The sequence below is a fragment of the Halichoerus grypus genome, chromosome 10 (genome assembly GCF_964656455.1).
Source record: "Halichoerus grypus chromosome 10, mHalGry1.hap1.1, whole genome shotgun sequence".
In the NCBI taxonomy this organism is placed as follows: Eukaryota; Metazoa; Chordata; class Mammalia; order Carnivora; family Phocidae; genus Halichoerus; species Halichoerus grypus.
The window spans coordinates 121,508,081-121,524,941 of NC_135721.1; the positions used below are offsets into that span (position 1 = coordinate 121,508,081).

The 16,861-nt window shown below is 43.9% G+C and overlaps 1 protein-coding gene across 17 annotated transcripts in view; it reads right to left on the reverse strand.

Annotated features, from left to right (window-relative positions):
• PTPRT (protein tyrosine phosphatase receptor type T) overlaps window positions 1-16,861 on the reverse strand; it is a 1,085,477-nt gene that overhangs the window by 137,418 nt on the left and 931,198 nt on the right. For 11 of the 17 annotated variants that reach the window (XM_078057227.1, XM_078057222.1, XM_078057226.1 and 8 more), the window contains one exon: window positions 3,960-4,108. In XM_078057227.1, coding sequence (XP_077913353.1) covers window positions 3,960-4,108 — 149 coding nt within the window. Of the gene's footprint in view, window positions 1-3,959; window positions 4,116-16,861 lie in introns of all 17 variants that reach the window. The other 6 variants (XM_078057218.1, XM_078057214.1, XM_078057213.1 and 3 more) reach the window with 1 other exon arrangement.

Genomic DNA, 16,861 nt, shown 5'->3' on the forward strand with positions numbered 1-16,861 from the left:
GGGACCCTCTTGGCTGGTCCTGCGGGAACCCCTCTGGGTCCTCGGACCTGGCCCACCAGCATCACTATCACAGAAATTCAACAGGGATTTGTTTTGAAGCACTTTGATTTGGACTGAAAACGAACACAGACAATGACACTATGAACAGAAGATAAAGAAGACGATGTAAGCATGGATATAAAAAGACAACATCGGAAGAAAGACCCGGAAAATTATCCCAGTGAGTGAAAGATCTCAGGAAAAAAAAAATAACAATCAGGTACACATGGCAAGAAGATCAAAATGAGATTACTTAATAAAAGCCAGCATTTCTTCAAACCGAAGACAACGCACATTGTTTGTCCTTGAAATGTGACGTACACTCCTTTCTCAAGAATGCTGCAGCAAAGACAGGCCCAGCGCTGACAGGGCCCTATCACCCTTGCAGCCCGGAGGTCATTGTTCCATACAAAATCCAGAGGCTTGCCTGAACCACTGCGGCACAATTTAGAAGTCATTTAGAATAGAAAGCCCCAGAAAATCAACGTATGCAGGGAGATGGGGAGTTTAAACTAGGCAAGAGCCCACCTGTTCAATAATGAAATAATTGCTCAGGGCCCATTCTTCTGTAATCTTTTCTGATGCGGCATGTATTCTTGGGCTCTGCCTTTCTCAGTGCTTCCTCGACATTTGCAAATCATCTCAGGGCCTCCTAAAACTGATGCAGAAGCCAGGCAGTCAATTCCCTAATGCCGCGAAAATAGATTCAATTTTACATACATCAGGGTGATTTCAGAAGCAATTTCTACATCTCTAGTGTAAGCATTACTTACATTTTTCCCCCTCAAATCTCATCCCAGCGGTTCCACAGGACATTTTAAAAGGTACCTGATGCATTCCAGGGCATTAAAAAGAATCCCCAGGGCGTGTTTGTGGCTGTAGCCTGAGGACACCAGATGCACAGATAGAGTCCTAAAATATTCAGTGATTCAAACAAATGCAAAATTTCTTAATAATTGAGTATAATGCCAATTGAATTTTTCCCCTGTCTTTCTAAAAGCAGTATCATTAAAATGTATATGCGGGTATGTCTGTGTATATATGTTTGCCTGTGTAGACACGGGTATGTCTGTGTGCGTATGTATATTAATTACACACACATATCAATCATTTGGAAATATTGTCTCTCTTTATGTTGAAGATGTCTAATTAGATTCTACTGGATAGCTTTCCTCTTCCCCTCTGGCTGGCTAATCTACTGGGTCTTGGGTGCTTTCCTCTTAAGAGCCTAAGTTTTAGCCCACGGGGAAAACAGTGGTGATGTTTCCCCTTGAAATCCAAAAAATTGGTGTTAACCAGGTTTTCACTTGAGATCAGAAAGCTTAAGATCAAAGACCTATAATTTTGAGGTCATGTATCTCTATAATATTTTTGGCATTCAGTCTTCCCAGGGCATTTTTATAAATGGAAAAAAGTGTGCCCAAGAATCTGGCCGATCCAGGAAAGGTTTTGGGTGAATGCGTATCACTTGGCCAGGATATTCTATCAGCTAGACTTGCTACTGAACTTCCTGGTCCTTGGGCCAAAAGCAGGAGAATCTGTGACAGGTTAATCCAGGCAGAGGTTCTCAGGGAGCTCCAGATGGACCTTTCTGTAAGGACACACTGAGCCCACTTCCCTGTCAACCCCCTGTCTGCCTCTCCTGGACACCTATGACACTTTCCCCTTTTCCCCTTCGTGAGGGAAGGTATGAATCGCTGTGATTCATCTGCGTTGAGAAAGGAAAGAGGACTGGCTTCGTGGGCAGGCAGACTACAAACTTGCTCTGCTCTCTGAGGAAAACAGAAGTTAAATATTTGCTCATGAAATAATCAGTATGCAATGTTAGATTTTATCTTTAAAGCTATTACACAATCTTAAGAAGTGCGCAGACTTAGCGTGGCCAACAACAGGCAATGGGATAGCGCTTGTCTGCTGATACAACGCAAAGGCAGGTATATGATACCACCCAGGTCAAATTTTTGCCAACATGTTGACCTGAATGTGATCATGATGAAAAAAATTCAGATTAATCTGGATTGTGCCACATCCTATGGGACCACTGGCCTAGACTTTTTAAAAAAGATGTAAGCAGCCTGAAAGAAAAAATAAAGGAGGGAGGGCCGTTCTAGGTGAAAGGTGATGGAGAGACATGATGACGAAATATAATGTGAGCACCTTGACTGGACCCTGGATTAAAACAACAACAACAACAACAATTTGGGGGCCACTGAGGAAATTCAACTGTAGATGGTATATTAGATACTGAAATAAGGTTACATTTCTTGGGTAAGATAATTTTATAGTGGTTATGTTGAAGAGCTGTCCTAGTTCTTAGGAAGCACATGCTGAATTCTCTGGAGATAGAGTGTCATGATGCCTGCAACCTACTTCTAAATGGTTCAGAAAATTATATATATATATATAATATGTATATATATAGTATATAGATAGATATATATAGATACACACACACACACACACACACGGAGAGAGAGTACATGTGAATAATTGGTGAGTCTAGGTACAGGTATAGGAGGATTCATTTTACTATTTTTTTCAACCTTTTTATAGGTTTAAAACTAATTTCTTTCCTAAGGCAGCATGTCAATATTTGAAAACGGCTATTGCTTCCCCAAAGTTCAGGGTTCTTAACCAGTGTGCCTCTAAGAACCATCTAAATAGCTTTCACAAAATCCACATCCTACCTTAACCCTCATCTCCCTCCTCCTCTTCCCTCAGGAGATTTCGATTTAGTTGGTAAGGTGCACAGCCTACATATGTGTTCTTTGAAAACTTTCTCAGATGGGTTCTGTGCTGCACATGAGGTTTGCAATCATGGGTCTGAGTTACCCTCAGAACCTGGATCCATCGGGAATTAGCTAGGTCACTCTGAGAAGGTCAGCCAAATGCACGGAACTTTGGATGCCTTATCTACAAAATGGGACCAATCATACAAAGTATCTTACAGGGCATGGAGAGGACAAAGATTGTCAATAAATATTTGTTTCCTTCCTTTCTTCATTTTCTCATGGGCTCTCACCACCCCAACTTGATCATACCTATGTGATTTTTACACATTATGGTTTCTTCCATTTGCCATTGATGTAGTGTGTGGAGGATGTTTGTCTATGCTCATAGTCCTTTAGAGTTTCTGAATTCCCCAATCTGGAGCAGAGGCTGGAGGATCCACCATTTCTATTAAAGCCAGGAAAAAGACTGGCTTAAAGAAAGATGAGAACAAAATTTAGCTCTCTTGAGTAGCTTTAAATGTTGCCAGTCCTGTAGTTCTCCTTTGGACTAGGGTTAGTCCTGAAATCTTAGCCACTTCTGTCGGCTTGGGATCCTATATCCACTCTGAATGAGGGCTCAGGGGCCCTTGACTGAACAGCACTTGGAAACACTGGCTGTGATTTGGCCCTGGCCAGGCTTGGAAGGCCTGGCTTCCAGTCTGGATATGTTACTCATCAGCCCTGGGACATTGGAGAATTTGCTTCTCTGAGCCTCAGTTTCCTAAGCACTTAAAACAGAGACAGTAATAATCCATGATGCACCTACCTTACATAGTTTATATGAAACACTGTTTTGAAAACTGTAAGACACTCAATTCAGTGTGGCATGTTTTTCTCCTTATGGGCATAACCATGTCCTCTTTTCTTTTTTTTCTAAATATTATTAATTTTGGAAACAAGTAGTTAAGATGGCCTGCCCCCACTTCTACCTGCTTTGGGGGACAGTCTTAAATTCTCCTTTTCCCTCAAGATGGGCTGCCCCAAGTCTCTGCCAGGGAGAACCTTCCTGGAACATGCTTGGGAACATCCCAGGGAAGCATCCTGAGCCCATGCCCTACAGCATCTGACCACTGTGAGGGGTCCACAGCAGAGGTACCAGGGTCAAGCTGGACCACGGGCATTCCCTTCCCCTTAGTTGACTCAACTTACTGAATCCATTAACGTCCTGAGAGCTAGAGGAGAAGCCTTCATCATTGCGGCTGGTGCTGAGCTTGGTGGTAGGTTTGTCGGCTGAGGCCACAGGTCCCATCTCCCTCTGGGCTCCACTCTGTGTCTCCTTCTGCTTCTTGGCCAGCTTCCTTTGGGACATGTGCAAGGGGAAAAAAAATCACAGTCAGATGGTTTCAGTTGTATTAAAGCATTGGGAAGACCAGATTGCTCTTCTTCTCCACTCATCATCCTCAACCCCCAAACCTGGCTCATTCTCCAGAAACAGTCATGGTGGGTCCTCCAATGCCAAGGTGGAATAAGCCTAAGACCTCCTGAAATCATTAATGGCTTTCCTTCACTCAGAAATTTGAGACTTATCCTGGCTCATCTCCAACAATAGGTATGTTCTTTACTTGAACTTAAAATGGGAAATCAGTGAGACTTGGCATGATGCTTCCCTTGCTCTCCTTCCAAAGTGGGGAAGAGGCCAGATTGATCTTTCTGTTCCCAAGGCTCTGAATGAGATTCACAATGGAGTCTGACGTTTTTCAGGGACAAGATTACAAAATAACACACCAAACAATGGTAGACTGAAGTAGGGGCTGTTGGTTGGTGAAGGGTGAGGGTGGGGGTAGTTAGTATTGTAGCTCAAAGGAGAACACCGAAAGCTGAACTGGATGCCTAACTATTCTCATAGGAATAAAAGACCCTCAGAACCAGATGGTATTTATAATAATACTAGTTTAAAGCAGTGGTTCCCAAACTCTGATGGAAATTAGAATTATTTCAAGAGCTGATAAAAGCACACAGAGGCCCTGGTTCATGAAGGCAGGACAGGGGCGAGGCCGGTGTGTGACCACCTAGTTCCCCAGGTCATTCTGACATCATCACTGGAGGTTAAAACAATTGGTTTTGGCCAGGAAGGCCTGGGTTCATATCCTCTCTCTGCTGGCTGCATGACCCCAGCAAATTCTTTAGCCTCTTCAAGTTCTGAACTCATCCTCTATGTACTACGGGAAACAACTAGACCAAACCCCTAGGGTCATGATGATTAAATGGGATCAAGTGCTAAACACATGGAGCACAGTGCCTGGCACAGAGAGAACATTCAACACTTGGCAACTGCTATTCTTATTTTTATGTCATCCTTACTGGTCCAACCTCATTCTAGGAGACCCACCGTGAAATCCCTGGATATCAAGTGGTAGAGACTTTGATACCTCCCCAGGCAACTGAAGGGTTAAAAAGTTCTCCATATGGATTTCAAATCTATTTCTCTTAAATCTTAACTGATTGTTCTTAGATCATTAGAAATACAAAAATATGACTAATACCTCTTGTCTATAATAGTTCTTCAAATATTTCTAAAAAACCAACACGGTTCCTCTGAGATTTCCCCACATTTCCAATTCTAAATATAGTTATTTTGTTCCTGTGATGTGGAAGGCAATGGGCATATTAAATATCTGGGGGGTAAATTCTCAGGTCTCTTGCTCCGTTTTCCATAGGTCTTGGCTTCAACTTCAATCTTGATCACTCCTACCTCAGCATGGAAACAACAGATCTCTCAGACAAGTCAAATTCAGCACCATGTAGGAAATAATTTTCCAAAATGGAGCCTGCTTGGTCATGAAATAGGCAGTTCAAGAGGTAATGATCTCCCTGTCAGAGGAGGTATGATACGGAAGAATAACCCTAGACCTAGAAGTATTTTAGGGGAGTTCATCTAGGATCAGTTCTGGTTTGACAGTATGATAGTAACCCCCTATACATGGGTCCCTCAATCTAGGTGCAGACTGCACAGAAAAATGACAGATGGCACACTCAAGTGGGGATAATTTGGGGAGAGTTTATGTGCAAAAGGACTACTGCCAAAAGTAAGAAGGGTGAAGGCAAATGCAAGGTCCACTCTAGTGACAGATGAGCTGTTGGCCACCATGTGTCCAGAGGGACAAGCAGAGGCAGCAGCGACCAGAACCCCAAAGGAGAGAGTTGTGAAGACAAGAGAAGACCACCGGCCCAGAAGCAGCAGCCTCTCTCAAGGGATCCAGCTGGTCCTCCCAGGGAGGGAACCAGAGACATACACACCCTGACTACATCTTCCCCTCTCCCCCTGACCTCCAAACAGCGGCTCTCATTAGCTAAAACCAACTGGAAGCCGGAGGCATGGAGTCCATGTCAATCTAGCTCTGGAAGCAGAGGGCAGAGTGGAGAGGCAGGAAGAGTGAATCTGGATCCAGGAAATGCCCCCCAACAAGAGGATTTTATCTCCCTGATTTGGGCCACAATTTGAAGACAAATGTAGCCTAAAATGGAATTCTTTTTTTCTTTCCTTTCTTTCTCTTTTTCTTTTTTTTCCATTGGCCTGAAGAAAGAAGGACCCTCAGGAAAAGGAATGTGTCTTTTGGTTAGGATGTTTTGGCTACAAACATTGTGTTCCAGTAGTCAGAATCTTTCTGACAGACAGAAACAACAAGGAGCAAAGCACTGGATCATTTGGGCCTTCTCTCACCATTGCCAGGCAGTCAGACTGGGGGGAGGGGGAGCACCAGCGAAAGAGAAATGAATGGGTCTACTACTGATGACATTTTGAAATTTTATTCTTCATTTATTATCAAAAAGGAGTGTGTTTAAAAATGTATATGTGACCTTCTTAATCATAAATTTGAAAAGATATATAGCAGATCCGTTGCCTCTCTCTGAGCTCTGCTCACACTGCACCAGCAGGAAATAAAAGGAAATCCAGTAAGAAAGTTAACTTTAAAACTAGAAGTGAGTGTGTACTAGTGGCTTTGATATTTCCGTAGGGGCAGAACTCCCACCAGGCGTAAAATAATATGGAGAGAGTTGTCTTAGGCACAAATCATTTGCTTCCAAAGGAATAATAATAATAATAAAAGGTCTCGCTGCATCTATGAAAAATGGCATTTTACAGAAATGTTTGGGTAGCTCTGAAAACCTGGATAAAAAATGAAAAATTGAGTTTCTCCAAAACATAGGTATTTAAAAACTGGACAGCTAACCAAGTTATAAAAACTCAGGAGTATGGCATGCTTAGTATTTAGCCCATGTTGACACTATGTGTTCGTGGTAATGATGATGTTCTATATAAAAATGTATAGACAGGTGTTTTAGCAACTGGCAAACACAGCTACAAAGTGCAAATAGAAGGAAGGAATATAGAAGGAAATAAAACACAAAAACCATAGTTTTGGGACCTATCTTTATTCTATCAGAATTCAAAATATAAGTATTAAAAAATCCTTTTGGTAATACAGGAAAAAATCATGTTTATTCCTATAACCACAGAGCTTAACTGAGTCCCTTCCCCGTTTTTCCTTAAAAGAGGGGAAAATCCAAGCCTATGAGTCGGGCATGAAAGACCCTCAGGCTATGGCTCTAGGCTTCAACTCAGCCTTATCTTCCACACACACCTCCTCTTGGGAAACACCAACTACCTGTCTTCATCCCCCAACAATTCCTCAATACTCTATATTCCCTAATGTGTCCCCATTCTTCTCCATTGGCCACCTCCTCTTCATCCTTCAAGGCTCAGCAGTATTCAAATGTCACCTCTCCTTTGAGGTTTCTCTTGCTCCTCTAAATAGATTTGTGGTTTTCTCTTCTTGGCTGACTTATCCGCAGTACAAATATTTATTGAGCACCTACATGTACCGGTCTCTGCTAGCTGTAAGATCACAGTGACAAGAGCCAGACACGACCTTGACCTTCAAAAAACACAGACACTACCGGCAAAAACAGGTGCTAAACATGTAAATACAGAAACAAATACAAAATCACGAAAGTGATGAAAGCCAAGGAGGAGAAGTGCGTGGAGCTATAAGCATGCCAACAGGTGATTTGAGCCCTCTCAGCAGATCAAAGCCTTGTTGCCATGTCAGCTAAGCACTCGTCTAGTTGAACTGAAGTGATTCAACTCTCCCACCCACTAGGGCAAGAACCTCTTGGGTGAAGGGCTTTTGACTTCTTGCACCTACTCCAATTTCTTGCTAAGTGTCTGGCACATAGCCAGTGCTCAATAAATTTGTTGTACAAATTTATATTTAAAAGTCTACAATTTGAAGTGCAGAAAAAATTGCCATCCTACTCCGACTGCAAATTATAACCACTTTAAAAAAAGATACATACGAGGAATGAGGCAGAAAAACTTGCACAAAATTAGTTTGTGACCTGAAATATTTCTACTTATGAATATTTTTGGCTGACAACTTAGCATTTTCTTCCGGTGGTTATCATAGAATTCTTGTGATGTTTGCAGAATTAATGGAATGTTTACAGAAGTCAGAATTTTTTTTTTCACTTAGAGCCCATGGAATAGCCATAGCTACAGAATGTTTTTTAAAAAATCACATAAAATGGTTACATGATAAATAGGATAGTCACATAACTCATGGAATCTTCAGATCCTTCAAGACCCAAATACTTCTGACTTCTGAAACTTGGAATTTTTTCTCTAGCTGTTCTGAGATTCTTGCCAACTGGGTCACAAAATTTCACCAGCAGGGGGTACCAAAAGCTGGTAAAAAGAGAACATGCATAAGCCTATCTATTCCTCTGCAGGGATATTTCTAGAGCTGAAGAATGTTTTAAGACCTAGCAATCCAAAGTTTACTGTTTCTGACAGGTGGGGACAATGTGATGTGACCATAGCTCTTGGCATTCTTTCTTCTAACAGATCACTCTGAGGTCTTTCTGACCTTTGCTTGTTAGCTGAGTGAGGGTAGGTGGCAGGGGATATGCCCATGACGGACCTTGAGTCCTATGATTTATTCTGAGCACCACTCTTTATAAGGGACAGTGTCAGGTGGAATGGCTCAAGAGAGAGGAATGCAAGGCTGTGAAAGGTTCTGAAATCATTTTGAGAGAAGGAGCATCTGAAACGATGGGGATTATTTCTCAAGGAGAGGGAATATTCAGGAATGCTCTCTTCACACATCTGATGTCTGGCTCTGTTGTGGCCCCAGGAGCAGAATTAGAAACAGGTTGGCTTGACACAAGGAAGAAAGAACAAAGTAGAAGTTCTTGGGTCTCTTTCGGAAGTGCCTAATACCTGACTGTCCTTCCCATTTCTTCTTTCTTGGTAATCTTCTCTACATCTTTTACATCCCAACTCAAATGTCCCCTACTCTTAAGGAAGTCTTTGTCTCCTTCCCAAAGTTAGTAGTTTCTTCCTCTTTGCTCATTGATTTGTTGGAAAAATATTTAATGAGCACCTACTTTGTACCAGTAGCTCTTAGAAAGAGACCATGATGTAAAAAGCCAGGCATGACCCTTGCCCTGCTTAAGCTTTTGGAAGTAACAAGCACCCCATCCCTGGAAAAGTTCAAGTAGAGACTGAGAAGCGACTTGGAAAAGAGGCGGTAGGGAATTCCACCATCTGGATTCTGCAAAACCCTTGAATCTGTTCTGGGCTGGGAACAGGAGGCTCCAGCCAACGGGGGGAGAGTGTTGGGGGTTCCACCTAGGGTTTTTCCCTACATGTGAAGAGCTATGCCCATGCTCCTGGGGAGACACGGATAAGGCACTCTTTCTTTTCCTCCCAGGGATCTTCCTCTGACCCATCCTCTGTTGGTATCTCTGGATAGATGTTCTGGGAAGCCACAAAGATAGGAACACTGGAGCCAGAGAGAGATCCTCAGCCCGTAGGAGGTGGACAAAGAAAACACAGAGCTGAGACTCTACTCCTATTAAAAACTGGCACTGTACCCTTTGAAGCCGGGGTGCTTCTGTGCTGGTACGATCGGATCTTTAAAGTTATGCATCAGAACTATAAGGGAACTGTACCATCCTCTCATTTTATTCAAGAAGAAACAGGCCCAGACAGAGGAGGGGCTTAGCCAAGGCACATGGCACAATGGCAGAAGCCACGGGACCCAATCCCTGCTTTCTACCTGCCAGCGCAGGATACCTGTTCTAACAATCCTCCACCTCTCTTTTCAGAATGAAATTAGAAGTGCAAATTCAGTCCACGGTATACATGGTTCTAGTCCCTTGTGAATGCAGCAAAACCTTATTAATCCAAACCTCACTAACTCAGAATTACTGTAATTGAGGCAGGGGCTGAGCTATACCACATCAGAGTCGATAGGGTAAACGAGGCTACGGATATGTGCAGGATTTAAAGGAGAACACACCACTTTCTCTTAGGCAGAATGGCAAAGCAGTTAACACACTGGCTTTGGTGCCAGACAGCCTGGCATCAAAACCTGGCTCCATCTCAGACTAGCTGTGTGAGCTCTTGCAAGTTACTCATCCCTCTGCATGTCAGTTTCCTCCGGTCTAAAAAGAAGGTACAATAGTACTTTCCCAGAAGGCGGTTGTGAAGATGAAATGGTATGTGGCTAGCAAGGCATTTTTCCTAGTACATGGTACACAGTAAGCACTCAATACATGCTCTCTGGTAATCCTTTAAATAAAGGAAACAGCCACGTTAATTTAAATTGCCTCATTATTTATTAAATATGAATCTTCTAAAGTGGATGCCCTGAAGAATGCCTTTTCTCTAAAAACATCCTTTGATGTATTCTAGAGCCACATTTCTCAACCTTGGCTGCACAAATCATTTGGGGAGCTTTAAAAATTACTGACGAGCTTCTAGTTTAATTGGTCTGGGGTACAGCCTGGGCATATGCGTTTTCAGAAGCTCTCCAGGTGATTATAATGTGCCGCCAAGCTTGAGCACCACCGATGTAGAACAGTGTTGTCTCTGGACCAGCAACATCAGTTTCACCTGGGAACATATTAGAAATGCAATTTCTCTGGCCCCACCCCTGACCTACTAAGTCAGAAACTCTGGATGATTAATAATCTCTCCAGGTAATTCTAACACAAGCTGAAGTTTGAGGACCCTGATGTTGAGAACCCACTCCTCAGCTGGTCTGCATCAGTGAAGAGTCCCTAACGTGTTTCACCTGTGAAAGTGGAGGACCAAGCAGTAGGAGATCTGGGTGCCAGCTCTAGGTCTCCCAATCCCTTACTGAGTTACCAGAGACACACCCTTTCCCCTTTCTGGGCACTGATTTCACTACAGGGGGTAGTTGGCATCTTAGAACCAAGGCAAGAACAGATACTTTTTAAATGACTGTTCTTGGTTGCATTGTGTCCCCTCCTAAAGATATATTGAAATCCTAACCTCTGGTACCTGTGAATGTGACCTTCTTTGGAAACAGGGTCTTTAGAGATGGAATCAAATTAAGATGAAGTCATTAGGGTGGGCCCTACTCCAACAGGTCTGGTATCCTTACAAGAAGGATATTTGGATGGAGACATGAAGGAAGAAGGCATGTGAGGACAGAGGTAGAGAATGGAGGGAGGCAGCTGGAAGCCAAGAGTTGCCAGTAGCTACCAGAAACCAGGAAGAGGCAAGGAAGGATTCTACTCAAGAGTTCTAGAGGGAGAATGACCCTGCCAACATTTTAATTTTACACTTCTACCCTCTGGAACTGTAAGAGAATAAATCTGGTTGTTTTCCACCATCCAGTTGGTGGTACTTTGTTATGAAGCCCTAGGAAATGAATAACAATTCCATGAAACAATAAATCCCGAATTTATTTCATTTCTTTAATAAACACATATATAGCACTTATTCCATGCTAGGCACTATTAAGGCTATCACAAACACAGTGTATTAACTCCTTTAATTCTTCCAATTACTGTATGAGATTGGGAGTATTACATCCCTATTTCACAGATGAGAGAGGGAGGCAGAGAGAGTGGAAGTAACTCATTGAAAGTCCACCCAGGCTTTAAGAGATGTAGCTGGGATTCAAACTCAGGCCGTCGGGCTTCTGAATGGTTCTCTAAGGTTCCTTGTTATGCTCAGCCAAGGACCTACACATATCCACCCTCATCCCAAAGCTTTTTCAGCTGGCTCTCTTCCTTTCCAGGCAAACACACACTCACCCACATATGTACACACATAGAGGCAGAAAGCTCACACTCACACCCACTCACATCCAGTCTGCTTATGACCTCTGTGGGGTACCCATTCTGGAACGTAGCTGGTTCCTCTCCAATCGCATCACCCTAGCCTGGGGCTTCTATGTGTTTCCACCAGAATGGCAAGGTTATAGAAGTAACTGCAGCACATCCCACCACAATTTGAAAGGCCGAAGGACCTCAGCCACCACCTGTCACCTCCATCTTTCTGCTGTCTTGTTCTCCATGTCTATGCCTCTACCTGTCTGCTTCTGCTTCTCTCTTCTGGATGTGGCTGCCCCTCTCTCCTTCTTGCCTGGGTTGGCTCTCTTCTGTATCATGTTCTTTCCACTAAGGACAGAGTCAGACTCAGTCTGACCATCCTCTAGAGGGCTGGCAAGGGAACCAGTGCAGCAGAAGGCCTAAGACAGGTGCCAGGCCCTCCTCCTACTGACCACATCGCCACACTACCCCTTGGACCCTGAAGCAGAGCCCAGAGGGAACAGCACGGGCTCTGGAGCCAGACTGCCTGGGTTCAAGTCCCAGCTCCACTATTTACTAGCTATGTGCCTTGGAAAATTACTTAGCTTCTTTATATCTCAATTTCCTCATCTTTAAAATAGGGATTAATTATAGTGAATTCTTATGACAACCATTTGCAATAGATACTGACTTATAAATACTAAAGCACTTACAATAGGATCTGTCACCTACCAAATAAGCTCTCTAAAAGTGTTTGTTAAATAATACGCAACGAGAAGGGAGTAATGCCCTCACAGGAAAGCGAGGGCAGAATCTCTGATTGAGACAGTAGCAAGTGCCCAGAATGCTTTCAGGCCACTGAACTCAGAACCCCTTGGTTAAGCAAATAGCCCTCTGTTCTCAAGGCTGTGGAAATGAACTTTGGCTCCAGACTAACCTGGCTCTAACCAGCTGTGTAATCACAATTGTGTCTCCATTTCTGAGACTATGAGACTCAGTTTCCTTCTCTGTAAAATGGCAAGCTCTTGACCGCAGAGTTACTGTGATGATTGGATTCTTATAATAATAAGTGTAATGTCCATTTAGAATTTTTAAAATGAATAAACATTTAAAATGTGTTCCCCCTAAGCAAGAAATTCCATATCTGTGATTTCATCCCCCCGAAACACATGATAAAACAGTAGGATGAACAATAACTAATACTGTCAAAAAATAAAATAAAATAATAATAAAAAAAAAGAAATAAGAAGTGTAAATTCCCTAGCATGATCTTTGGCATATAAGAGACACTCCGCAAATGCCAGTGCTTTTTCTCTCCCTTCTTCACACTAGCAGTCTGCATGTTTTTTTTCTGCTTTATTTTTACCTTAATTTTGTGTTTGACCTGCTCCCTGAGACAAGCACTCCAGGGAACCAAGTTAACGACTTTTTCTCCCCTGCCCTCCTTGCTCCACCCATACCTTGCTCATATGACCACAAACCAAGCCAGACACTTGGGTAGATGTTTTTCTCCCAGTCACGCTCTGACCCTCAGTTTCAGGTCATTACAGGTTACAGGGTCTTAGGTTCTCTGGGCTGGAATGGCCTTTGGGGTTCTTAGAGTCATTCTCCAAGAGACCCCTGGGTGGAAGACCCCTGGCAATCCCCCCCACCAAGTGGACATCCAGCCCCTGATTGCCAACTCCGGCGACAGGGACTCCTCACCTCTGCAGCCCTTCCTGAGGTGCAGGCCCCTACCTGGGGATGTTTTCCTCTGAGCTGAGGCTGAGCTGAACTCAGTCTCCTGTCTATGTCCTCTCGGATGCCACAGGTTGCTCTGCCTGCTCTTACCCATCCAGCTTATCCATGGGCGGATGGACGACCACGAATCCTTCAGACTTTATCCAAAGCAACCTCTTCCAAACCATCTTTTCTCATTGCAAAGGCTCTGTGGCTCTTCCTTCCCCAACTCTGTGAACCTCCTTCTGCATTCTGCATCCCTGTGCCCACACCTCTTGTTAGATCTCGGCCCAGGGCACTCTCTTTCTCACCTCCACCCCAGGCCTTCAGTTCCCATCCAGAAACCACGCTGGCCTGCTGGATGGCCAGCCCCCAAGGTCATCTCTCCCACTACACTGTAACCACATGGGCAGGGACCACGCTGGCCTCGTGCACTTCCCATGCCCCAGCACCCTGCGCAGCTTCTGGCACAAACACCTGTTGAGTTAATGCATCCACAGATCACAAAGCCATCAAGTTCTGTCTCAAGCCCTATGTCTTCCAGGAGGCCTTTTCTGATCTCTCCCTAATGGGATATACTTTACCTCCATTTCCTAGCCTTGTCATCTGCCTGCCGCTCTCACCATTCTTCATTATAATAACTTACATAATATGCATTAGTTCACATTTCTCTTTTCTCTAGCAGCTAGTTCAGCACTTGGCACAATGTCATAAAAGCTTTAAAAATGTTGACTGACTAAATGAATGAGTGAATGAGTCACATTTTTAACTCCTTTGTTGTTGCTCTGTTTCATTATTTGAAGATGCCCATGACTTAGACCTGACACGTTTAATCTATTTCTGCCCCAAGTGTCTGTCCTGGAGCCGTACAAGTGGGCCTTTCTCTACAGATGGTGCGTGACAGTGATTCTCAAACCCGAGGGTGCATCAGAGTCACCTAGAGAGCATGTGAGAACAGGGATGGTTGCATTCCACTCTCAAGAGTTTCTGATTTGGTGAGTCCAAGGCAGGACCCGAACACCTGCATTGCCAAGTTCCTAGGAGATGCTGGGACTATCCCTGGAGAACCGGTCTATGGAATGTCAACTCCTGCCCCACTGGGGAGCACATACCATTTACCTGCTGCCTGTTCTCCTGAATCAGTCACCTCCAACCTTATTCCCATCCCCCACCCCACCCCATTTCTCCTTAAACTGCCGGTGGGCGTAATATACTCTTTGCTTAAGTATTCCCATTTTCTTAGGACTTTATCCTAATGAAATAATAATAACAAGGGAAAAATATATATTCTGTAGATCACATTGGAAAACAGCTTTGTGTACACCAGGGGTTCTTCATCTCAGTACTACTGACACGTGGGCAGTATAATCCTTTGTTGAGTGGGCTGTCCTGTGCATGGCAGTGCGTTTAGCTGCTTCCTTGGCTTCTACCCACCACATTTCAGTAATTCCTCTCACTCCCAGATCTGACAAATCAAAAATGTCTTTAGGCCTTGTCACATGTCCCCAGGAGGGAGGCCGGGGAGGACAGGATTGCCCCTGATCCACGAGCACTGGTATAGACATGTGAGTGTAATAGTTTCACATGCAGTAAATACCACCATGTGCTCGGTGTCTTGAAAACACCTGTAATCCTCAAAGCAGCACTACAAGGTAGTGATCATTGGTTTTATAGGTGAGGAATCGGAGGCTCAGAGGTTAATCTCAAACTCGTAAAACAGGTAAAGGGACCAGGTGGGATTGGAGCCCTGAGTCTTCGGGCTGCAGAGCCCTGCTCTCTCCCGGAGCCTGCTCTGCTGCTTCTCTTGAATAGCACACCATCAGTCACAGCCTCATAAATGTCTACCAACAGGGGATTGGTCCAGTAAATGATGGTGCATCCCCCGGATGGAATATTATGCAGCTATTAAAATGATGGAGTGCCATTAAAAATGAAAACTATGTAACAACATTGAAGAATGCTAACTGGCTTACGTTAAGTTAAAAAAAAAACAACAACAAAACTATAGACAATGAAACGGGGTCTGCATTGTGATTGCCACTGTGAGGAAGTGCATCCGCGCTGATGTGTTCTATGGAAGGTATTAAGGATAATTTTCATTTCTTCTTTGATATCCATTATTGCTACCAGAATATCTCTGCGATCATTATTTTTAAGCAGTTGCAAGGTAATGAAATTCAGGATGTTAGGTTTGTCATAGGTCTTTCTTCTACCTGAATTAGTAGAACAAAAGCGTCTCTAAATCCTTTGAGTGGGGTCGGGGTTTGACACACTCTCACTTCCCCTCAGAGAGCCCTGTTGTATGTATGTTTCTGAACCAGGACATCTCTCCTTGAACTGACCAGCTTCCCCGAAGCGCAGCAAGCTGGAAATGCAAAAGAAAACAACGCTGAAGGCATCGGTGTGGATCACTCGGGGAGCCAGGGCTGTGAGGAACACACAGCCTGTGAATAACAGATGTGTCTGTCTGTCAGAGGGTACTGAGCAGTGTACCGGCTTCATGCATTATGCATCAAGAGTGGCCTGGCATCCTGGCCCGGCCGTGCGGGAGAAGGCTTGCATAAGGAACATCTGATGAACTGATTGGAATGTCAAAATGTCATTAAGGATAAATTAATGGATGTGTTACTTTGGCTGTAAGAGCAGTGCCAGCAAGACAACAGGCTGCAGGCGGGCTGTTCCCTAGCCCAAGACAGACGGCGTTTGCAATGGAGATTCACGGTCTTTATGCAATGTGAGGTGCTTTGCAGGGAGAAGAATCAACAGAAACGCTCCAGCACTTAAGCACCGTAAAATCATAAGCATGAGATAAATTAATTAGTGTACACTAGGAAGGTGGCTGGTCTGTCTGCACTCCTGGGGAAAGCCAGAATGGATGGCACTGGGCTGGAGAGGATGGGTCTCAACACCAGACTCCTAAAGAAAGCAATTGAATTTAATGTGTAATCATAAACTGCAGCTGATGGAAAGACAAGTCTGGTCTGCATTTGTTTTTTTCACGGATACCATTTCTGTCTATTGCTTCAAACTCTTTGTGTCTGTGGGTCAAGTGTCTTAGGTGACCAGGGAGACTGGAACCACTGCCACTTGCTTCTAATGCCACGGGGGAATTTACAGTAACTCAACACATGGGAAACTCTCTGGGAAGCCTGACTTCCCTTGGGACATACTAGATAATGGTGGTCTATTATTCTGTGATGGGAGGCTCACTACCCCACATGCAGCCTATTCTATTGTTGGACAAGCATTGTTAGAAAGGTCTT